This window comes from Dermacentor variabilis, chromosome 6, assembly GCF_050947875.1.
Source record: "Dermacentor variabilis isolate Ectoservices chromosome 6, ASM5094787v1, whole genome shotgun sequence".
NCBI classification, from domain to species: domain Eukaryota; kingdom Metazoa; phylum Arthropoda; class Arachnida; order Ixodida; family Ixodidae; genus Dermacentor; species Dermacentor variabilis.
In genome coordinates, this window is record NC_134573.1 from 36,210,567 (window position 1) to 36,235,596 (window position 25,030).

Sequence of the window (25,030 nt, forward strand, 5' to 3'; positions counted from 1 at the left end):
AATTTTGTTTTTATAGTGCGAGGATATCTGTAGGGATGTGCGAATAATGATCTTTGAGAACGAATCGAATAAGAATTGAATGGTACGCGAAGCAATTTGAATGTAATATCGAATAGCTTTTAATGTTAAACAGCCGTTATCACAAATATTGTAAGTCGATGTTCACCTATCCAAAGTTAGCAAGTGGCGGTCGTTACTTATTATCTAACGCTGTATATTAAAATCACAAACAAAACCTTAGGTGCAAGCAGGTATTATCTTCGCATGAAGATGACTCTTGAGAGAGCGCGAATTATCGCTGTATAAGCTGTAGCCTAAGCGACGTAGCCTCTCGGTTCAAAATTTACCATTCATTTACTCGAATTTTATGTAGTATGTTTGGGCGCAGTTCCCGCTTGAAATGTTGGAAAAGTATTTAAAAAATATTCGAATTTACGAATAGTGACAATCGCAGAACTAATCCAAGTGGACTTTATTCTATTCGTTATTCGCACGCTCCTGAAATCTAGTGACTGCCACAATCAGGGCTTATTAATTCCGAGTCCTTCTTAGGCTTATTCCTAAGTTTTGTCAAACAACTATTGCGTGGGAGCAGCTACTGCGTAAGAGCACATTTGAAGGCATTCTCCCCACTTGTCCCAAACATACCACGAACGAGAATTTTTTGGTGTTTATAACGACGCTTCTCTTTATTTCTGAGCCGGCGCAAAGCCTTGGTAAACGACGACTTAGTTTTATAATTACCTACCGTTATCAAAAGCACGTACTATATTGATATTGTTCACATTTGATTTCTGAATGGAATTCGCTTTTCTTCAACGACTTACTATCAAAAGAATGTAATAGCAAGTTATTAAGAAAATGTCTAAAGATCCGTGATAAGGGCGTTGTAGAGGGCTTTAATAAGCTCTCTGTTGTTTCTATACCGTTCTTGCAAGAGGCAGCCGTAGGTCAAAAATAACTTGTACTAAGGTGTTATAAAGTTTCCGCGTGCCCACTTTCACGTTCTGGTCCCCTCGTCTTGGGAATGAAGCTCAGAGACGTCGGACGACAGCGCTTGTTTCCTCTGGTAATCTCTCTCTTTAAAACCAGCCGCCAGCGACAACACCCACACGTGACGTCACTGCACTAACCCTTTAAAATTAACACGCCGAGGATGACGAGGCCGCCTTTGACGAAGATAGGTCCTCCTATCGAAACGTTGGCCAGCCTTTCTCAGGCACCTTATCCCTGTTTACAAACTTTATACCACAGTGTGCTACTCCATCTGTCAGCCCCTTTCTTGTTTTGTGGAGTACTAAGGTGTGGTCACTTAACTCATTCAAATAATCTACGTGGCCAATTGTTTCACGTAAAATTTGAATAAGGTCTGATACCTAAATTCGGACTACGAGTGGGCTAAATAGTAGCCTGAGAATAGTTAAAGTATCCAGGTAATGAAGTAAATGAAGTTACAACAAGAACACAATGGCTCTCACTCAATAAGTGGAAGCTTAAGATTACCAAAGAGATACACTGCACGAGCTTTAGAGATTTTGGTGGCATTACAAATGCTGCTGCGCGACTCTAGTAAAATGGACTGATGAGAATTGGGAGGGTTTCTAAATGTTTCTAAAGGGAAACATTCTGCTCCGAAAGACACCCATCTTTTAAGACGATTACGCCATCGATATGACAAGGCAGAGAATGGTTATACAGTGCTAGGTGCTTGTACCCCTACTTTCTTAGGTAGCTAATGGCTAAATTTTGTGCTAGCAAAATGAATGAAACTTTTCTTGATAGATGAGACAGATCTCAATTATTCTTCACATAGTTTCTAAACGTCATAACGTGAATTCATATTTCCACCATTTATTTTTTCTGTAATGAATAGAGTCTCTAGTAAAAATGTCCATCTAATCTCAAATAATCTGGCGAAAATGTACACAGAGTTTACAGGCCGACGGCTGTCTAGCAAGAACTGACATCTGACGAGAATGTGCCATGTGATTCATATTGATATACCTGACGAGGATATTCCCTAGATAAGCAAGAATTATAATTTTCTTTCGGCTTAGAAATTCTGCCTTAACTGTATACAGCTAGGTACCAACCGTAAATCTTTTATATTAGTACTGAAGCCTGTTATGTGATTTGTCATCGCGCCTAGTTAAGCTATCACCAAACGTGGTATTTAGCTTTGGAGAGAAATAAAGTAACAAATAAAGAAATGCTAGAAAAGATGAAGGCAAAATTACCAGGCCGAGTCTGTGAGGGCATCTTTTCTTGAACGCCGACGAGGCATCAAGACGCACGGAGATCTTGGAACTTGAAGCCTCCTTACAGGAAGGAATCTCACAGTTCTCAAAATTATTTTTCGGTGTTGTCCCTGTGTGGCGTATTTCGCAGACATGCGTGATGCGGCCTCCTTTCTCCCTGCATCTCACGTACACTAGCACACTCAGATAATCCGCTGCTTATAATGCTGCTAACACGAAGACGCCAGGAGTTGTGGTGCTACCTCAAAATGTCTGAGTGTCACGTCACCAAGCACTCGCCTTGGCAACGTCACAGCTAAATTAAAATGAATTTCTGTGGTCTTACTTGGAAAAACCGTGACTAAATAAGCAGGCGCGTCGTAGTGAGCTCCTTTAACGTGCACCTAAATCTAATCTATGTACACGGACATTTATGCACATCACTTTTACATGAATACGGCTGCCGCGGCTGGGACTGAATGAGTCAGCCCGACCTGTGCCAAGCAAGGTAACTGGGCTAGCAACAATGGGGTTTTGTTTCCACTTCTGGATTTTTCTTTGTGTCTGCATACCGTTATTTTCTTCTCCGGTTGTCCCTGCATGATCTTCCTCAAGATTTATCATTGCCTTTTATGTTCCTCTTGGGAAAAATACATTTCCAGCGCTGTGGCCGCGTCTTGCCACTGTCTCTCGTCCCCTTTCGTGCACTAAAAAACCGCAGTTATGGAAAACCGACACGCCTTAATCTACGCTCTTTCAAGTTACGTTTCCGGCCCGAAGGCTAGCTAAATAGAAACAACTAATCATTTCAGGCTTTAAAGAACTGTTAAATAGTACTTTAGTGAATTTCGCTTCAACAGCATCGTGTAGCGAAAGGAAAATGAAGGCCACATTCTCAAAGTTTTTTTTTGGGACATCATGACTTCAAAGTACTTTATAGAGTTTGGGCCATGGCGGCATTCTAACAGTCTGAAAAACATGCTTAATGTAGACTTTGGCTGTTGTAGAATACAACATAGTCCATGTTGACGAAAAACTGGGTTGACCCGTGCCGAAGCCATCAGAATTCACATTACGACAAACTGATGTGGGGATTTGAAGGCGGTGTCGCCACCCGTCTTTCGGTTTTGCATGCTTTCTGCCTTTCAATGCATGCGGTGTGTAAGAGCGACTTTTTTCGTAGTGTAAATGAGTAGTTCAGTTATACAGCTGAACACAATTTTATCTTCAGTTTCAATTTTTTAGCGACTCATTGCCCGTAGGACTCTGCTAAACCTTCGGTACCATCCAGCTTGTCTCAAGACTCGCTTGCGAAAATGCTAGCTTTGGTGCTCTGGCACCCTCCGTCAAAGTTCTAGTTCCATATTAAAACTGGCATGATTTATTACATGGTTTGATGGGTCATACCAGCCTTGTCACCCGTCCATTATACACTGGCCACATGCATCGTATGCAGAGGCGACGCTATTGCGCCTGTAGGAGTAGTGTCATAGATGCGGAGGTCCATGTAATGCTTTCAAAAATATACGTGCAGTAAATGTCCTTACACTCATTTACCGATACAAATGACATGAGAGGGAGCTACATACGCACTACAGAGTTTTGGAAGCGGAGAGTTGTGGAATATCTCTTAGAAAATGTCAGCTATGTGAAAAAAATGTTCCGCGCTTAGGGGGGCGAAAGTGGAGGTTAAGGAGGGTGAAATTGAGCATTTCGCTTTGTGAATACACCAGCACCCTAATTCCTTCGCAAATAGTAAATTGTTCGTAATACTCTGATAACTTCATGTGCATAGGGCATGCGTTTTGATTCCACTTATGTACATACCTTTTCAGCATCGCCTATCAGTGTCATCTCGACCATCCAAGGCCAAGCCGTCACCACTTTATCCCCCTGAAAGATTCGTCCTTGGGGCGCTGAGTCGTCATGAGAGAAGCCGCTTGTGACGTTATGGCTGTAGCTGATTCCGCATTCGCCATAGTCTGCGTGACACAACGCGTCATAATAGTCACCATTGAAGAGCAGCGAGAATGTGCGAAAAAAAAATTCACCTACAGCTAGGATAATTCCTAGGGCGAAATTTGAGCGCTGCTCTGTAGCTGTTTTCAAATCGTGATATGCAAGTATGGAGGCATCGCAACGATCTCCCCACCAACTGGCACAGCTACGACGCGGGGCGCTATGGAGGCTATCCCAACTACCACGCACCAAGATTTAAAAGTATGCAAATGCCACGTAGCTGAACCCAACCATGGTAGTGTTGTTTGCCATCGCTTGGAGATACGCGGATAATTTTTGCGTTCATCCTAATTAAATAATTAGTTCGAAGTAATTAAGGACCTTCTCAAATTTTACATTTAGACGAAAAGTGTTAAGAAGTAAGTTGTATAGCAACATGAAAAACTCCCGATACAGCTTTCTGTTGCTCAATATGCGCTACATGAAAGTGTTTTTCCGAGCGTGAAGGAAGCGCGCGAATACACGCAACGTGCCTCGAGCGGCAAGTCGCGCGGCAATGTTGCGTGTATTCGTGGGGTTCTTCTTTCACGCTCGGAAAAACACCTTTACGTAGCAAGTATTTAGCAATAAACGCTGTATCGGAAGTATTTCATGTTGCTCCGCAGCTTTCTAGTTGGCACTCTTTATCAAGTATGGCAGAAGATTAATAATGATTTAAGACAGATAGTGTGATTGGGAGGAACGCGAAAAAAAATTCACAGGACCCCTGGTTATCCCTAAGACAACTTGGAGGCGAAAGATCAAATGCCGATGCATTAAAGACGGACAAATGACGTACGTATTCCCCCTCCCTAATTTGCTTAGACATCACACTTAATTCACTTAGTCCCCCTCTTACATCGCTTATTCATCAGTCTTTTTTCAACTGCTTTTATCTCGCCTGAGTCATCAACTTATATCATCCACTTAAATACGGTAAGATTGCAGCTCGAAAATCAATATTCTACACCATTTTCACCCTTTCGTTCTGCCCTACAGGTGTGCGATGCCAACATGCGCATCGTGGACATCGATCCTCGTTTCCCTGGATCCTGCCAAGACTCGTGTGGAGGCACTCGCTACTCTCAAGACGCCTTACCACTAACATTACACGTGGCGGCTGTGCGATTGGTGTAGACTTTGTTGAAAATCAGGAAGCGGAGCCGAAGTTAAGAACGACTTTTTTATTCGACGCTTGTCAAACAACTAAAAAAATGCAGGCGCGCGCTAGGCTCCACGCTCGTTTCTAACTTCGGCTTCTTCACTTCTTTTTCGGAGCATAATATTTAACAGCTCCCAGCCGAGAGAGAGAGAGAGAGTGAGAGAAATAACGTTTATTTGCACCCGCAAAAAGAGCCCCGAGGAGTCAAGAGTCTTCCTGTCTCTTCGGCTTACTCCTCCCCTTTCAGCTGGCTGATGCTCCTTGGAGCTCAGCGGTGTCCAGGGCCATGCGGATGACTTCTCTTCGGTCATCTTCCTTCGAGCTGGTCATTAAAGTCTCCCAGGATTGTCTATCCCTATCTGGTTTATTTTATCTAGGACATGTCCATAGTATGTGGATCATGTCCTCCTTTGCCCCGCAGTGTTTGCAATTCATGTCCTCAATGCTATCGTGCCATCTCTACAGAATGTAGGGGTTGCAGATCACCCCCGCTTGGGGTTGCCTCCATGTTATCTCTTCTTGCGTACTTAGTTTCTTATGTGCCACTGGCAGTGCTTTCCTCCCCATTCTATAATAATCGAGAATTTCGCTGTAAGTGTTCATACCTTCTTCTTTTTGTAGGGGCTCCCTGGCTGTAGAGGCTGCATTCGTGTACCGGTATATAAGCTCTCGGGCCAATGCGTGCGCTTTCTCGTTGCCGGGCAAGCCTTCGTGGACAGGAGTCCATATAAGGTTCACTAATTCTTCTGGAATTGGTCCTTTCTCCAATATGTTGAGCGCCTCTTTGGAGATTCTCCCGGTGGTATAATTCCTGATAGCTGTTTTGGAATCTGACACTATGATTTTCACCCCTTTTTGAGTCAAAGCTAGGGCTATGGCCACCTCCTCTGCAACCTCCACTCTGTTTTGCGGGGTACTGCAGCTCTATGAGTTCTCACCGTTAGCCTGTGTCGTCACTGAGACAAAACCTTGTCTGCTTTCATATTCTGCTGCATCCGTGTAGAACACCCCTTGCTTTTTATCTAGTGATTTTTGTAACGCTTTAACCCTGTCTTTCCTCTTGTCCTGGTGGTGACTGGGATGCATATTCTTTGGGAGTGGTGGCATGCATATCCTGTCTCTGGTTTGTGACGGGATGGCTCCCGTGTTTCTTACTTTGTTGTTAGTTTTGTATCCTAGTTTCTCTAGAATTCTCAGACCACCTCTGCTTTGCATTAGCCTCTGTTGCTGGGAGACTAGTGTGGCTTCGATCAACTCTTCTAGGGTGGTTCAAATGCCCATGTTTAGTATCCTCTGCGTAGATGTGCATGGTGGCAGGTTTAGGGCTGTTTTAACTCCTTTCCTAATGAGGATTTCTATTTTGTTTTTCTCGGCCCTTGTTAGGTTAAAGTACGGTGTTGCGTATATGATCTTGCTGATCGGGAAGGACTGTATTATCCTTAATAGGTTAGCCTCCCTCATGCCTGCCTTCTTGTTGGCGATTCTTCGGAGGAGTCGGCATGTTTGGCTTACGCTCATTTCAAACTTTCTAATCGTTTCCGTATTTCTTTCATTGCCCTGAATGTGCATGCCTAGCACTCGTATAGCTTTTACTTTTGGAATCGCGTCCCCATTAACAGTGAGTTTTATCCCGTGGTTAGTGATTTTCTTTCGCATTTTCTGTGTACCGATGAAGAGAGCCTCCGACTTCGCAGCTGAACATTTAAGTCCGGCTTTTTCTAAGTGCTCTTCAATTATATTGATGGCCTTTTGCAGCGTTTCTTCTATGTGGGCGTCACTGCCTCTATTTATCCATAGGGTGAAGTCGTCCGCATAGATCGTATGTTCTAGCCCCTGTAAGTCCTTAAGTTTGTGCGGGAGTCCAATCATTACTATGTTAAAGAGAGTGGGTGAGAGCACAGAGCCCTGCGGTGTCCCCTTATTATTGAGCTCTATCCCTTTCTCCTCGATACCCCCTAGACTGACCGTTACTGTTCTGTTAGTCAGAAAGTCCTTTATATACTCGTAGGTATGTCTCCCTACGTTTAGGCTATTCAATTGTTCTAAGATTGCCTTGTGGTCTACGTTGTCAAATGCTTTGGCCACGTCTGAGCCAACGATGGCTTTCGTGTCCTTTGTTTGGCGGTCGATAATTGGCTCTTTAAGCTGTAGCATGACATCGCACGCAGATAGGTGTGCTCTGAAGCCTATCATTGTGTCAGGGTATATGTCTTGGTCTTCCAAGTATCTGCTGATTCTAAGTTGTATCACGTGTTCCATTAGTTTCCTGACGCATGACGTGAGGGATATTGGCCTGAGGTTTTCGAGACTGAGCTTTTTCCCCGGTTTTGGAATTAGGACTAATTTAGCCTCCTTCCATTCTTTGGGGATTTTACCCTTCTCTCAACATTCTTGCATAAAATTCGTTAGGTTTACTATTGACTTGTCGTCTAGGTTCCTCAACATCTGATTGCTGATTCTGTCCGGTCCTGCAGCTGTTTTCGTTCTGAATCGATTCAGCTCGGCCCTGACTTCTCCTACCGTGACGGGGCTGTTCAAGAGGGGGTTCTCTTCGCCTTTGTAGTCCGGCAGTGTTTGTTGCGGACCACATTTGAGATATCTATCCTTAACTTCAGCGAACAATTGTCTATTACTCCCTTCGTATTTATACACTAGTTTCTGCATGTTTCTACGCGTCTCTGATTTGCTGCTTTGGGGATCTAGTAGGTGCCTCAATAGTTGCCATGCATTTGATTTACCAATTTTGTGATCCATCTGTTCGCATATGCTATTCCAATTTTGTGTCGTGAGTTCGAGTGCGTATTCTTCAATCTCTCCGTTCACGTGCGCTAATGCCCTCCTAATGTTTCTATCGCTTCTATTCTCTTTCAATTTTTGCTCTAGCTGCCTCTTTTTCCTCCATAATCCGACCATTTTCCGGTCTACTACCTCTTGCGTTTCGTCTGCCTCCACCTTTTCGGTGGCCGCTTCAACCGCTTCCAAGAGGACTTTGCTCCAACTGCTTACATCCTTGAGCTCCACTTTTTCGGCACATTTCTGCCTTAAGAGGTTCCAATTTACCGCTTCGAGCTGCTTGGGTTTGGGAGTTGGCATGCCGTGTTCTACCACCGTCTCTATTATTCTGTCGTCGCTCCCCAAGTCCTCTCCCGTGTTACACCATCGTGCGGTTATGTGTCCCCCTATGAGAGTAAGGTCCGGTGTGGTGTCCCTGGAAACGCTATTTCCCTTTCTAGTCGGAATTTGAGGATCTGTTAGTAGAGTTAGTTCATGCTTGGAGATAGTATCCCATAATTCTCTGCCTTTTTGTTGCGAGGTCTCGTACCCCCAAGCCGTGTGTTGCGCGTTAGTCTCCGACTATGACTATGGGGCTATTCCCTGCAATGTTTTTGGACCTTTCGATGAGCTGTTCAAAGCCACAATTCTTTTTTTGCTTAGGAGAGCTGTATACGTTGAGAACGTATAGGCTTCTATATTTTCTTTTCCTCGGTGCTAGTTCAATTAGAACGTGATCAATCTTATTTGTGTCAGCTTCGTGTAGGACTGCTGCTAAGTTTCTTTTAACTAAAATAGCTGTCTGCCGATTCTCTCCTTGCCCAGTGTGCTTCTAACAAATGGCTTGAGCTTTGGGTATCTTTTGAGTCTGTCTGGCAATCCTTCAAGGTAGATGATTGAAGTGCTAGTTCACTTGACAGCACATTACAAGGCACTTAAGTAGATGAAACATTCAAATTGAGTGCAGCAGCATTTTCAGGTAATGGTTCACATCGCATATTTACACGGTTGCAAGAGATGACACTCTTTGTCGTGTCTGGCTGGCAACTGCGCTTGTGCTCCGCTGCTTCTGCTGGCTTTGTGCGACCTTTCTTGGTAGGACTAGGATGAGATTGCCTCTGCTGACGAAGACTATTCTTTCTGCAAGGGTCCACTGCATTATTTGCTTCCACAGACGATTTTCCTTGATTGGGGCTATGGCTGGCAGCCCCTCCTGGATTTGTTGAAGATGGGAAGGTACGACCTATGCGTGGACGCTCGCAAGACACTTGGTGGCTGTCTTTCTCATATCCAGATGGGCTGAGCACCACTGGTGCTGCAGCAGACTCTTCACCACCCACTCGTTCTAGAAGACTGCTCCAGGCTTCCTTCCCGCCCAGTCTGCGCTCTTTGGTTTGCCTTGCATATGTTTTTTGTTGGGCTGCCAAGTACTGCCTGACAAAGTCATTCTGCCTGGTCAGTTCAACTTGAAGGTCAAGGTTGGGCACAAGATCTTCAGCTTTCACAGAATCCTCGTGTAGTTTCTCTATCTTAAGTTGCAGCTTCAGTCGCTCAACGAGTTCCTCCTCGCTCCCACTTTTCGGTAGTCCTCGTTTCTCAAGTGCAGATCTCAGGTCGACGACGCCTAGCAGATGTAGAGCTTTGCTATCTTGTCCAGCTTTCGGTTTATCTTATATCAGTTGGAAGTGGTGTCGCAGAGTTGCAGCAAGGAGAAAGGGACTGCTGCAGGTGCCAAAAGAAACCCTTGTCATGCGCAGTTCATCAATATTGGAAGGCCTTTCTTCAAACCAGAAGTACCGAAACGAGTCACGGTATTGTTCAGCCAGAGACACTTGAAGAAACACTTTTTCGATGCCGGTGGAAATTCCACTATTGAAGCTGCGAAACTTCAGCAGTAAGTCGAGGATGTTGGGGTTCAAATTCGGCCCTGTCGACAAGACGTCGTTGAGTGAAGGTGAGTCAGAAGCACGAGAAGAGGCGTCGAATACCACCCGTACGTTAGTCGTAGTTCTGTCGCGTCGCAATACCGCTCGGTGTGGCATACTGTACGTGATATCTATACTCGTACTGTCCGTTGTGACCTTTTCAGCGAAGTCTATGTTACATTACCTCCTAATGGAAGTGTCATATTCCCTCGAAACTGTGGTTCTCGATGTATCGTTATCTGCAAGGAATCCAGCCTCTTTAACGCGACATACCGGTTATTTTTAAGCTGAGAAGAATTGTTGCGCCACGGCAGTTCAACTTGATAGCGGCCATTGTTTCTAATAGTTGATTCCACGAAGTTCTTTACGACGTGTTCGTCATCTTTCGAAAGTCTGTCTTCGTTAGCCAGTCCCAGATGTTCTACTTGACAGAAAGACTTCAGTCGGTGGGAAACGTTGGCTTCCGTTAGGCATATGTTGAAGTTCCTCACGGTTTCTGCTTGTGGAACTTAGGTGGACTTCTGGTACTTCTAGGAAGTATCCAACCTATGATAGTTTCGATGGCGGTGTAAGTTCTTACTTTTTAACTTTGCAAGTACATTTGTCTCTGTCAGCGCCTACAAGTCATTGCATAGTTTGGGAACTTCTATAGCCTCTACTTCAAGTGAGCTTGAGTCGTACTGGCTATGCAGCATGACTTGTATTCTTCTATAATATTTCTGCGGTGCTGAAACGTTTCCAAATCCCGAGATGGGGAGCTGCTCTTCGGCTAACACAATGGCTTTCAGCTTCCTAGACATTTCTGCCGTGATGAAGCTGGGTTGACTGCCACCATCAATCAACACTCTTACAAAGCATTTGCTTCCAGTGCCCAGAGCCTAAACTTGGGCGCCCTGCAGTAGAACTGTGTACTTTAGCGAGTCTGTTGACGAGCTGGAAACAGTTGTCTGCGTTTCTGTATTATTCTGCTTCCATTTTGCGTCATACATCGTGTCCATAACACATCGTGGATCAAACATCGTGGTCACAAATCGTGGTTTGGGTCACATATCATGGTCGTTCCTTGCATTTCGCACAGCTTAGTCTCCTCCAGCTTCGGCATTCCTTAGCTTTGTGAAATTGTCTAGCGCAGCGGAAACAGCATCCCAATTTGCGTAGGTTCTCTTTTTTCTCGTCTAACATTAGTTCCGTTGACAGACATCCACCTGGTGATCTTTGTATCCGCATAATACACAACTCTTTGGAGTAAGTTTCGCGGTTAACATTGATGCAGAACCTTGGAAATGCTCATTAGATTGCCGTTGTGCGGTTGGGGCTTGTTCTCTCTTGTCAGAAGTCATCATTATACCCTGTTCCCGACTTCTTACTTCAAGGCTCAAGAAGTCTAGAACAGACATTTCATTTAGCCTGTCAATAGCAACGGCTGTATTTGTGGAAGACAAGATATGCTGAGTATAACGGAGTTCCATTTCTTGCAGAAGGTATTACACTATAGCAATATTCAGAAGCACTCCATATTCTTTTTCTTCGAAGCCAAGGTTGTGCAGGGATCTCACGCGCGTCTGCACTTCTTCATGCAACCTTTGAAGTTCTTCAAAATCTTTGCAAGAACGAAGTTTACGTAGGTTTAGAAGACGGCGCATGTGGTCGTTAACAATCAGTGACTTCTGACCGAATCTTTCTTTGAGAAGTTCTATAGCTGTGGTATAGCTCTCGTTATTTGTCGACAGGCCGCTGATGACATCTTCCGCTTTACCCCTCAAGTAGCTCCGAAGACATTTCATTTTCTCTACGTCTGTGGTATATCGCTTCTGGTGAGCAGTAGACTCAAATTGATTAAAAAATTCTGGACATTTAATGGCGTCACCATGAAACTTCGGCACGTCGCGCTTCGGTAGCTTAACGTGTGTACGTGCTTGCTGAAAGTCATCGTGAGATGCGTGCGTAGTCGCTGTTTGCTGATCGGATAAAATGCGTTCAGTGCGGAAGTTCGCGACGATGACTGATTCTTGATAGTGTTCGACGCGTAGCCTCATCCTTAAGGTTATCGGTAACACGCTCTTCTACTTGGTTATCAAGGTCCGTAAACATAGTTTCTTTTACATTTAATAGGTTAAGATGGTCGGTCACCTCACCATGAGTGATCATGTCGTTGATAATCCTCGTGACCGCCTCTTGAACGGTAGCACGCTTCCGTCGTAGTCTTTCCATGTCGTCACGTCGGGAATTGGAGGTTTTCTAGTCGCAGCGTCGTCGCGTTGATCGCGTTGGTCGGTGCTCCTCTTCAGGTAGCTCGCTTCATCGTCAGAAGTCTTCAACTGTAGATCTGAAATCCTGGTCACGGCACCATTTGTTGAAAACCAGGAAGCCGAGCCGAAGTAGAGAACGTCTTTATTCGACGCTTGTAAAAACAACAACAAAAAATGCAGGCGCGAGCTCGGCTCCTCGCTTGTTTCTAACTTCGGCTTCTTCACTTCTTTTTCGGAGCATAATATTTAACAGACCTGTTACACACAGTGAAGTATAATACACATTTATGTGTACAACACGCAGGAGGCTCGGGCTATCTCCTTGAGCCGTGGCTGCTCAAACATGTGCCAGGCCATCCAGGCACCCACACTGCGGAAGGGCGCCGCAGCCTGGTCCCATGCCTCGCCATGAGAAATGTTGTGGAGAAGGGCATTAACGACTTGAAGGCATGGTTGCTGTGCCTTCAAGGGCACCGCACTCTCCTGTATCAATCTAACGAAGCAGCCACAGTTGTGGCAGCCTGCGCAGCTCTGCCCACCATGCTCTGGAAGCAGGGGAGCCGGAGGTGCAGGGATGAGGAGGAGACTGTGGAGAACCAGCCACCGCAGCAAGGACAAGTGCAACATGGCGTGTCTGTTTCCCAAGGACCGCACACCTACGACAGGCCTGAGCATTCAAACATGATTTATTTGGGAAGGCCCGATGCCACTGACCGCTTTGATGGCACCCTGTTATACTAGGGATGAACGGATATCCTGGATCCGGTACGGCCTTCCTCCAACGTCGCAATGCAGGGAAACTCATGGTTTCATTGCTTTATGTGATGGCAAAGTAGTAATAACAAACTTGTTGCCTACAGGTGGGCTGCAACCCTTTTCTGCATGGTCAGATGCGACCACTGGAAAACCTCCGCCGGAACAAGACATGATGCGTCTGCAAACCAAACAGGGTAAGGCGTTCTGGCTAAATTCCCACGCTTCCAAATGAATATACCTGAACCATATGAATGTGCTGTACCTGCCGCACAAACGAAATGCCAGTGAAGAACAGTTTTTATGACGGCTTCGGTGAAAGAATTTTTGATTGTGGAATAAAAGTCAAATCTAGGACAACATGTAGAGCTGACTTGGAGCATTGTCGGGATCATGAAAATGCCCACTTTTCTAAATTTCAATGGCTAACACGTCACTTCACCGATGCGTTTCCGTGGTTGCGGCATACACCTTCCGCTAGGGCGCTCCTTCACTCACTGAAATGTCACCGATATTTTAAGGCTCATGCGGTTCGTGTCGCGCCAGACTGACAGATAAACAGGGAACCTGTTCATAGACTTGATAACAAGCATTGGGGTGCTATATGGGTCTCATAAGGGTTGGTAATGGTTCGACGTGGACGGATATATGGCTAAAGAGCGATAAGTGTTTATAATTATCGGAGCAATTCTGATAGATTGATGAGGACCGATATGGATTCATAAGGATCGAATCGATTGCAATAAGGCTGATAACGACCGATTAGAGTTGAAAAGGGTTCGATGGAGCCCAATAAAGTTGATAACAAGCGATAAAGGCCGCCCCTAGTTGGTAAGGTTGATATCGACCGATAAGAGTTGATAAGTGCTCATACTGGTCGAATCTAGTTTGATAAGATTTATAATGACACAGGGCTCCTTGGAGATGAGCAAGTGGCACTACCTGTATGCATATTCACACAACTCCAGGGAAGTTACTGCGTAACTTTTTTATACTAAATTTTTAATTTCCCTGTTTCTAGACTGCACTATATCTGGGAAAGGCCCACATTTCACACTGAATAAACCGCAATTTTCGACTCCGGTTAGAAGCATGCGTAATGAAGAAAGAGTGCACCTGAATTTAACTTTGCTTTCTTGCGCTAAATGTGCAACATTACGGCCGCGTACATAGTTACAAGCTAAGTTCGCGCATTTTCTTTTGTTCCCCGTACCGTGATCCTGCGTGCACTCAAAGGCCTCCGATCGTCTAATTTGAGCAGACCAATGTGGCCCATGCACCAAATCACACAGCTTTAAAGTTGGCGCGAAGTCCCTAAAGAACTCCTTGTCTTCACAAAACCGTGAGTAAACGACTGTGTGACCATGCTGTGTAGTTTGCTAATAGCATCGTATCAATCTTCCTGAGAAGCTCACCACAAAATCTCTCTTTTTAACACCTACAGCATCCGCATAAACACGGAAACCGAGGACATTACGTCACAATAAACTGTTTTACAATTAATGTCACGCAAACAAAGGCGACACTGCAGTTTTGAGGATGGGTCAGTGTGGCCAGTGCTGCAGCGTCGTCCTCGCTGGCGTGATTGTGGTGTGGTACAACTTGTAAAATATAAAAAAAAATACAGCAGTGCATTTGTTACATATATTATTTCGGTGGCGACTTACGTCCGCCTTGCTGCTGCGGGGTTTACGAGTAGAGTGAAATGACTATTCATTATCGTTTAGCGCAGTACGCATTTCACTGTGACAACTGTTAAACCTGCAGTTTCATAATTTATATAATTACTTTTGCTCTAGATATGTACTACTATAGGAAGGCGGATCACCGCTACCTTCTGCTGAATGCATTCCTGCCGGTGAATGAAAGCCACCGGAAATGGCGTTCTCTATGAATACTTTATATACGGTGATATTGCAGTGCCCTCAAGGCACTTGAGTCACCACACAAGGATCCTGCCACCCTACTAGCTGCCGAAGTGGCGCCATTGGTGTTATCCAATAGCAGCTGCTGGGTAAACGATCACAGAGAACATTAAGACTACGTGATCTAGCTGTTCAGTTAAAGCAGGCATTTCAACACACTTGCTGTAAAGCGAAGGCAATTCTGCAAACCCTTACCAACGGTGCCATTTGTGAGCTTCTCGGCAAGCCACTTGAGTGCGTCGAAATCACGCAGAATAAACAGGTGTTCGTCGATGGGCTCGGAGGCGAGTTTCTCCAACGCGTCCTTCTGCAATCTTCCCGTGATTCCGATGCAATATATTTCTGCTCGGTATTTCCTCTTCAAGAGCTCAGCTTCCTTGGAAGCGCTGCCACCAATGTTTGCCTTTCCTGTGTGTTGGCAAAACGGAAATGACTGCTATTACTTCATTTGCATCTATCCATATAGAATAATACCCTTGAACCATGCTTTTCAACGCACATAACGTATCACTTCGAAATGGCAGCAAAAGAACAATAGACACAATGTCCCCTGTAGCGAAGTAGTTCTCATGTTCACGTGATATGGCTCTCATTCGCGCGCCTCTAAGCTTTCCTGCATACTGCACGCTATAACGGGAACGCTCTGCACGTGCGTCAATCCTTCCAGCTGCATTGTTGCGAAGTGATAGAAAATGATGCGGATAATGCTGCATTCTTATTAATCAGTGGAAAACGCAAGCTGCGTGGCGTGGGTGTCACGAGCATCGGCTTTGAAACAGGACAGTATATTTATAGCCGCAGAGTTCTTTATGTTTACATTTTTGATGAATATTATCGACGCTTTGAGCGCGTGTTGGCTGGAACAATTCAGTGAAGTAGATGAAAGCGCACTGCCCTAAAAATCTACGTCCTTTTATTGTCCGTCTTGTACTCTTCTGCACCAAAGATGGGATTATTACTCGGGATGTATACTCCCACGTGCTAACAAAATATGCTGTACAGTTCTTGCTCTTCTTCCACACACTACGCATAGAAAGTCATCATCTGCAGATTTTCTCCAACAAAAATCTTGTCTCAGACATCCGGCTGTGCACTAGTACTGTGGTGAACTGCCCTTTTAGTTATTCGAAAAGGTTTCGCGTTTGACTTCCTTCTTTGCTGTTTTGTGTAATCTCGTCGCTGGCTTATCGAATGCGCATAATCGGCATGCTGCTTCTGTTTTTCTACCCGTATGGCGTACTTTTTTCGTAACTGTCCAAGCCGTTACCGCACTGTTTACCAGTTAGTTCTTATATTCTTTTTCTCTATGGCAAATCGGCAGTATTTCTTTACAGACACTTGGGACTTGGGCACCTATTTGTTTTCGTCATGAGCCTGAGTCGTTTTTCGGCCAAAATTTAGCTAGGGATCTCATGTCTCGAAGGACGTCGAGCCCGTGCCTCCATTTACTGGATTAAATGTAGCTTTTGCAGGCACATTTAAAGCTAGCCTTGGAAACACCCCTGGTGCGTTCCAGTTTTAGAAGGAAACGTCTGGTTTTATATATGACACCGAGTTTGATTATGCAAGGAATGTGGGGCTTGTTCTATACGATACACACGACCTCATTGTTTCCTATCACCATAGCCATCTGTGCTCAAATATTTGCTCGGTTTATGCCGCTTTTCAATTTCAGCACATTTTCCTTTATTCATGGTATATCAAAATACCGCAAATAATCATTCTTTCGAGACAAGATAGGCTACAGTAGCAAGCAATGAAGTAAATGACAGAACAATTATGTTCATGAGAACAATCAAGGATATCTATGCAAACATTTTAAGCAGCAAATATTGTTGTATGGGAAAGAAGCATTGTTTACTTTATCCGGCAAAAGTTCTCAACGCGACAACAGTGGCAGGAAATGTGTCCTAATCTTCAAGCGTCATCGCAAGGAAACTAATTCAAAGCTCTTTGTATTCGCTAACATCGGGTTAAGGAAGTGTTTACGGTTCCGACGAGCCCTTATAGTCGTGACGGAGTGCACACGTATAGAGGGGTGGAATTGTATTTCTCTTGACAAGCAGTTGTACAGAACCGCCAGATAAAAAGCATTTCCTTGCGTTTTTAATTCTACTTTACTTCTATTTTAATTCTTCATTTGCTTTCATCAGAAAAGATGGCGAATTGTCATTTCGGTATTTTGCCACTTTCTAGATGCTGTCGCTGTCTTGCAGTTACCACAATTAACGTCCTTGCTAATGTAATGTAAGGCTCGTTTTTCACGTCATTCCTTCGTGCAGCCTGAAGCCAGGAAAGAACACGCAAGGTCGGGGCGGTCCGTTGACACAGCCCCCTACCCCGAAAACACTTTCGTTGCATTTCCGCAAAATTATACACATATCATCCAAATATATTCTTCTTGAGGGATTCAGTTTCTACAAAAATTTGTCTAACGTCTTTTTGTTTTTCGTTTTTTGAACGCCCATACTCGTACTAACACTAAAATTCAAACAGCGCTAAACGAACGGGACCAGAATGAGGAGGAGACAAACACAGCGCTGTCTCCTCCTCATTCTGGTCCCGTTCGTTTAGCGCTGTTTGAATTTTATTGTTACCATGCAACACCAACTCGCCCAATCCGCTGCCCTTCTGTCGCACTAACAGCTTCGCTGTAAAACTTGAATTCAACACAATACGCCGCAGCGTGCCTACACCGCGATCACATCGCTTCCACCACGGTGTCAGCCAAACGGCACAAGAAGGCAGGAGTTAGAATTGAAATAACAAAAAGTGCACGTAATACCAAAAAAATATATGAAGATGTGAGGCGAGAGGTTATTATACGGTTCCAAGCTCATGGAAGCACTTTCAACGTAAATGTTCAAGCGTATGTAGGTTACACAACTTTGACATACATTAAGATGGTTAATATAATTCTAGTGGAAATTATGATTCGATAAGGGAGACCATAAAAGTAAGGAGTACCGTTCTGTGATACATAGAAGTAGGGACAAATTTGGAGAAGCTTTAGCCCGGACAATTTTTGTTCTGTCTTTACCAAAGTGAGCTGTGTGTGTCGAGACTTGAAGGGTTTGGATAGTTTCGGCTCCAGCGTAAGCAATGTTAGTATCATAAAGAGTGTCGAAAAATTACAACACTGTAAATTTTCCGCGCATGACGAGAGCACGAAGACTGATTGCTTTCTTTAGGGTGGACATAATTTCATATTGCGGGGAACGTAAAAAGGCGAAAATATTTGCAGTATGATTCAATCTGCGAAAGTCAGTATTACCATTCGTATTCGGTACACAAATTACGTCATTCGAGCACCCGTATAGTGTAAATGAGAGTAGCGGAAATTGCTTTCTAGCCTTTTAGGAGTAAATTGTTACAGATTTCACTGCACTGGCTCAGGGTGACGTTAAGAAGTACAAGTTCAGAGTTGATAAACATGGTTCTATGCAGCACAGCAGTGATCCGAATTAGCATTTGGGTAGCTTTAGCGTCTCATTAATTTATTGCAGCGTGCCGACCGAAGCACACTTACCATCAGTGATGAGAAATGCGGCAATTCGTCGTGACTCCTCACTGCCCTGACTCTTCACTGTATCCAGATTTATCTGCATCTTCACTAGTGCAGCGTTGATTGAAGTGCCACCAGCTGCAAAATTATCAGAAATGCATGTGTCAGAATCACAGTTTCTATCCACTTTTTTCGATCATAAAATGTCAAAAAAATATCTGTTCAATATGTAGATGTTTGCAATGGGCTATTTTCAAAGATATCTTCTTTCGTTAATATTCACCAACGCAGGCACCAAAATATTGTCACAGAGTACTGCCAGAAATGAAGCTGAGGGCAGTACGAAGGATTGTCTTCCATTTTGGATACCTCTGAAAGCATATTATATAGCCTGTATGAAGCCTGTAAATAGTATATTTGAAAGCTCTTTTCTCCACGTAACATATTGGAGGAGGCTGCGCGCTCTTCAAGACGTAAGACCGATTTTAGCTGTAGCCCCTCCTTACGCTGTATCGGCAGTGCTAGCTCAAGGCGAGAATGTTTAAGACACGCCAGCACCCGTGACCATCGTCACTCTGGCACAACCGCGTGACCCAGGCAGTATTATCGCCGCTGACAATCACCGGTGTAGAAGAATGGCTTCAACATAACAAACAGGTGACTGTAAGCAAACAACGGAATGCGCCGTTATGCTACTTTACTTAGTATTTTACTTCGTGGAAACTGCACACATTCAGTTCGATACCCACGAGGAGGAACTCACCAGCTGAGATGTGTGCAAAGAAAAACTGAGGGATTTGTTTGGCAAGCTCGTTGGCCAGAAGCGTGCCGCGCAGAAAGAGCTTGGCTGCCGCGTTCATACTTGCACTGAATTCTATGTGGCATAAAATCATGAATTGCTAGCACCTTGTCACAAGCTTCACCAGAAGATGCCGGCAGCGTAGAAGGTCGCACACATCCCCACAAGAATCGTTGACAACGCGTTTACTCTCCTTGCCTTTATGAGCTTTGTGACAGCGCAGGACATCAATGCATGCTTAATGCCGCCGCTTTAAAAAAAGTCAAATGCCGTCGCATTGCTCACAACTCTTCACGCCATCCTAACAGGGCCTATATATGTACGTCCCAGGGCCTCCGTCTTGCATGCGTTTGTGTGGCGTGCGACAGTACTGTGCATAACGTCCAGCTGTAGAGTGAAGTTGCATATCCGCTGGGTTCGCACCCCAGGCGATTCTCACGAAACAAAACGGCTATCCGTGCCGGTCCACGGCAAGAATAGGCCAACGTCTGACTTCAGTCACATAATTGCCCGTTAAAGGACTGCTCACCCGGCGTATTCGTTCAAGCACGAAGTTTATACGCTCATCCTCGTTATCTAGACCCCAAAAAATTGCGCACTTTCGATGACACGCCTGGTTCTGCTGTGGACGCGTGCGACATATTTCGCGCCCTAGTCTTACTACTTGGAACACGAAGCCTTGGCCGATGTTTCAATATAACCCATGGCCTCCTCGTAGTACCCGCCTGCCGGCGAACATTAAAGAAGACTCCACTCCGTCATCGATATCCATGCGACAAAACGATTTTCCCGTGCCGCGTCCACACCTTTCCCGCTTGGCTTTGCTGCGTCGCCTCCCGTCTCCTTTCTGCTCCCGTCGTTCCTAGGAAAACTAACGGGAAAAGCTCCGAGAATTGAGCTTGCCATGATGACTCGACGCACGGTTCGTCTGCTTAGAAGGACTGGCCATCACAACCTCTTGAACTGTAAGCTGTTGGGCTGGATGCTTTGACATTATGTCTGCGTCTTTCCTTGGTTAATCAACTTTTGTCTGCGACACCTCTGCAATCTCCTTTTTGCCAAACATCGTAACTCCGTAGTCCTACATAAAGAAAGCAACAAAATCCCAACAAGGACAGGCGTCGGGCAGGGAGACACGATCTCTCCAATACTATTCACAGCGTGTTCACAGGAGGTATTCAGAGACGTAGATTGGGAAGAATTGGGGATAAGAGTTAATGGAGAATACCTTAGTAACTTGCGATTTGCTGATGATATTGCCTTGCTTAGTAACTCAGGGAACCAACTGCGATGCATGCTCAATAACCTGGAGAGGCAAAGGCGAAGGGTGGGTCTAAAAATTAATCTGCAGAAAACGAAAGTCATGTTTAACAGTCTCGGAAGAGAACAGCAGCTTACGATAGGTAGCGAGGCACTGGAAGTGGTAAGGGAATACATCTACTTAGGACAAGTAGTTACAGCGGATCCGGATCATGAGACTGAAATAAGCAGAAGAATAAGAATGGGCTGGGGTGCGTCTGGCAGGCATTCTCAGATCAGGAACAACAGGTTGCCATTATCCCTCAAGAGAAAAGTGTATAACAGCTGTGTCTTACCAGTGCTCACGTACGGGGCAGAAACCTGGACGCTTACGAAAAGGTTCTACCGAAATTGAGACCGACGCAACGAGCTATGAAAAGAAGAATGATAGGTGTAACGTTAAGGGATAAGAAAAGAGCAGATTGGGTGAGGGAACAAACGGGAGGTAATGATATCTTGGTTGAAATCAAGAAAAAGAAATGGGCATGGGCAGGACATGTAATGAGGAGGGAAGATAACCTATGGTCGTTAACGGTTACGGACTGGATTCCAAGGGAAGGGAAGCGTAGCAGAGGGCGGCAGAATGTTAGGTGGGCGGATCAGATTAAGAAGTTTGCAGGGACAACATGGCCACAATTAGTACATGACCGGGGCAGTTGGAGAAGTATGAGAGAAGCCTTTGCCTCGAAGTGGGCGTGACTAGGCTAGTGATGATGATGATGATGATGTAACCTCGTCAATGTAGATGGTATGCGTGTAATAGCAATGGCAAACACAGGAGCAAACATGAATGTCACAAGAACCTGTGGCACCCCTGTCACTGGAGGCCGTACTTATGTTTTGTTTTAGCTGTCCGGGCAGTGCCCATACGAAATCGTCTGAGGCCTTTTGTTTCTGTGGGCACATTCGGCCCTTATTGACAGCTCAATGGTTGTTGTGGAACTCGCCCTACCGCACAGCGTTGAGCTTCCTGGTCCCACACCGAGCCGGCTATGTTTCACCAATAGCGTTCGCCTATTCCACTGAGCCGTGAACTGCATTGCCTTTCGCCCAATTCATTTTTCGCCGACGGTGATCAGAACGTGTCGTTGAACATTACGTTGCTCATATCGCAGGACATCGAAATCTCATAAACGGTCGTTCGCGTATGTCACGTGTCTACCTGTGGTGAATTTCGGCGTCTTTCCTCAAGTACTACCTCAAGAAATGTCTCCTGCAACTCTTGCCCTGGACTAGAACTACCCTATTTCTGCTTTGACTGGTGATACTGCGTGGAATTCTGCAACTGGTTCGGCCCTGCAACTAAAGTAGAAAAACATGTCATGACAGTGATTGCTCCTCACTTTTTGAGGAGGCATTCTGTAAGAGTCCACCAAGTGGACATGTCTATTTCACGCAGTTGTTGAAGTTCTGATTCACTGGACTGGGTTGCACGTCTGCAGCAGCGAGACACCACAACCAATCAGCACTTCTTCTGGAGCCAGCGAATTGGTCATGCCCACTAGCTGTACTCTTACAGAATACCTCCCATCGTAGAACATGAGCTCGAACTTCTTTGCTTTCTCGCCAGGGAACGGGACAGTTAGCGCGACAGCGTTAAGGATCCCGTGTCGGAGGAAATCCGTTGTCGGCGTCTGACGTCACTTCGGCAAAAAGATTTTCGAACCATGTATACCCAGGCCCTCCATGTGAAACAAGCAATGTTCTGAACTAATTGAATTTCTCGAGCTCAAATTACAAAAATCGAAAACTGCAACTTACAGACAATCTGCAGACATGATAGCTCACAAAACATAATTTGACCATACGAGAAACATAATTATGTTGCACGAAAACTCGAAGAAACCTTATTTCAAGCGTTTCTATAATTCACAGACCGGCCGAGGCTTCGCTATTTGCGCGTGCTGGCCAGCGAGTGTCTCGGGGGCCACGGAGCGGAGCGCCGTGTTTCTTGCAATACCTCCAGCTTGCACTCGCCTCCGCCGCATTGCGGCCCACGCAAAAGGCCGCGTTTGTACCACAAAGCCATCCTTCGTGCATAGCGTTCACGGCCAGCATTTCCTAGTAAACATTATGGTTACCTACACTCCAGTTGCCGGGTAGCATGAGAAGCCGTCAGGAATTTTTCAATATTATCGCGTTCCACTCTTGAAGGCCAAGCTTAAGCGTCTTCCAACCTTTAGATCTCGATCACCAGTCACTGGGTCAAACTTCTGTTCTGAAATGGCGGTTGCACACAAGTGACGCCAGACCGATGCAAAGTTACACAAAAGGGTGTCGTCGGATGCTTGCCTGAGATGTTTTTGAGCCTCCTTGTAGACATTGGCCTTTCATGGTTCATCAAAAAAAGAAGGATGACCACTGAGGCTTCTGTGCCGACTATCGCCATCTCAACAAAATAACAAAAAATAGATGTGTATCCGCTACCATGGATAGATGGCACCCCCTATTGTTTGCGTTTTGCCAAACATTTTTGTTCGATAGACAATCGCTCCTGGTGCTGACAAAACACAGTTGATGACATGGACCATGAAAAGACTGCTTTTACACCTCCCGATGGTCTCTATCAGTTTAAATTGATGCCGCTTCGGTAATGTAATGCGCCGGCTGCATTTCAACGTATGATAGACGAATTTAAGGTAACCAGGTAAGAATTTTTCACAGCGCTGAGATAAACGCTGTGCCCGACCAACCCTGATGGATTAGGCCGGTTAAAAAGACCCAGAAGGACTTAGCTCTGACGTATTGAGCTGCGCTTGATGGGGCGGTATTGCTATCCGAGCTCAGAGGTGAACCTGGCGCAGGATCTCGGTGGAATCAACTTTTGAAGGGCGCTTTTGCAGAGGTGTGTCCAAGCCAAGAAGGTGTTTTTTTAGTAAATTTGGCGTCTTCCCGTAGAACTGAGAGAATGGCGTGAGTGACTTGCAGTTTGGACGTGTTTAGAGTGAAAAGCGCCGCAGCGACGTAGTCATGCCAGTCGTCGTGTGTGGAGCAGACATAGGAAAATATGTATTTTATGGTGTGGTTGCTGCGCTCGACCTGCCATTTCTTTCTTGATGGTGAAGCGACGCTGCAGCACATCGCATTCCATGTTTAGTCAAGAAAGTTTTGAAAGCAGGCGCTACCATTTCCATGCCACCGTCGGAAATCGACAACTTCGGCATGCAATGCCTGAATATGAGGGACTCGGTTATAAAGCTCATGACATGAGCGACTTCAGAATTAGGGACGGTTCGACCTTGTGTTCTCTTAGACATGTAGTCCATGGCCACAATGAGAAATTTGTTACCATGTTTGCTGCGTGGAAGCGGGCGCAAGTGATCAATGCCCACAATATGAAAGGGTTCGTTAGAAGGGCCGATTGCTTGTAACTGCGCATGTGGGGCGCTTGTGACAAGCTTAGGAGATGTACAAATGGCGAAGGATGACACGTACAGGTATACATCGGCCAGCATGCCAGGTCGCCCAAACCGTTCCTTAACGCGAGCCACATTATTCTGCTGACCAAGGGCCCTATAACGTAAAACCATTGCAATATGTTTTAATTGCACTGTCCTGACGTCAAGCTTGCGTGACCAACGACACAAGGATCGGGCGGTGACCCGCAGGGCTGTCTGAAGGGACCAATCAAATGCTCTCCTCATTTATAGGAGGTCAATTTCGACTGGTCTAAAAACAAATAATATTGCCTTCACTGAGCGCCTTGTCTTATCTCATTGGATGACAAGAGGCGAGAAGAACGCTCAAGTGGAGAGGGTTTCTATGGGGCCGAGCCAATGCACTGAAAATGGATAGTCCGATGAAGAGGATGGTGCCGACACCTGCGTTTGGTCCACTTTACCTTACTTAGCTTGCGGTGGCTCGTCGACAATCACAGCGGCACGCAACGAAAGGTTAGAAATGCTGCTAAAACGGATCCTCAGCAAAAAGAGTTGGCAGAGCGAGCTCGTAAAAGTGTCAAAAGGGCTCGAAAACGTTACATGGCCAAGTAAAAAGTTTTATGGTTCGCAAATAAACCCATGTTCTCTGGCAGGAGCGAGTAGCCAGTGCGTGAGTGATCGGCGGCGGCTATGTTTTATTCATTTCGGAACGGGGCAACCTGTGGCTATTCAGAAAAGAATTCAGTTTTGTTCTACATATTAATACATATTTAACGCGTACACCTTACTTTGACGAGGCGAGTTTTCGCGGTTTTGTGACGTCGCTTGACAGGAACGTGAAGTGGGTGCAGCGCTAAATCTTTTGACCAATAGCCGAGGTCTAATGGGGAAAGGCATCAAATCAGAAATAACTATTTTCTTTTGTTGGGTCCAATCATGCATAATCAGTGTGTACACGTGATATCAGATGGTGAGGTATCGCGGTTTTCGTGACGTCGCGTCACAGACAGACGAAGTGGGGTAGTC

At 45.3% G+C, this 25,030-nt stretch overlaps 1 protein-coding gene across 1 annotated transcript in view; it reads right to left on the reverse strand.

The window, feature by feature from the left end:
- The window catches only part of LOC142584733 (complement C2-like), a 279,859-nt gene that overhangs the window by 82,558 nt on the left and 172,271 nt on the right, over nucleotides 1-25,030 (reverse strand). Inside the window, exons 12-14 of the mRNA XM_075694959.1 lie at nucleotides 18,551-18,664; nucleotides 15,217-15,429; nucleotides 4,065-4,219 (exon numbers count right to left, since the gene is read on the reverse strand). Coding sequence (XP_075551074.1) covers nucleotides 4,065-4,219; nucleotides 15,217-15,429; nucleotides 18,551-18,664 — 482 coding nt within the window. The remainder of the gene's footprint in view (nucleotides 1-4,064; nucleotides 4,220-15,216; nucleotides 15,430-18,550; nucleotides 18,665-25,030) is intronic.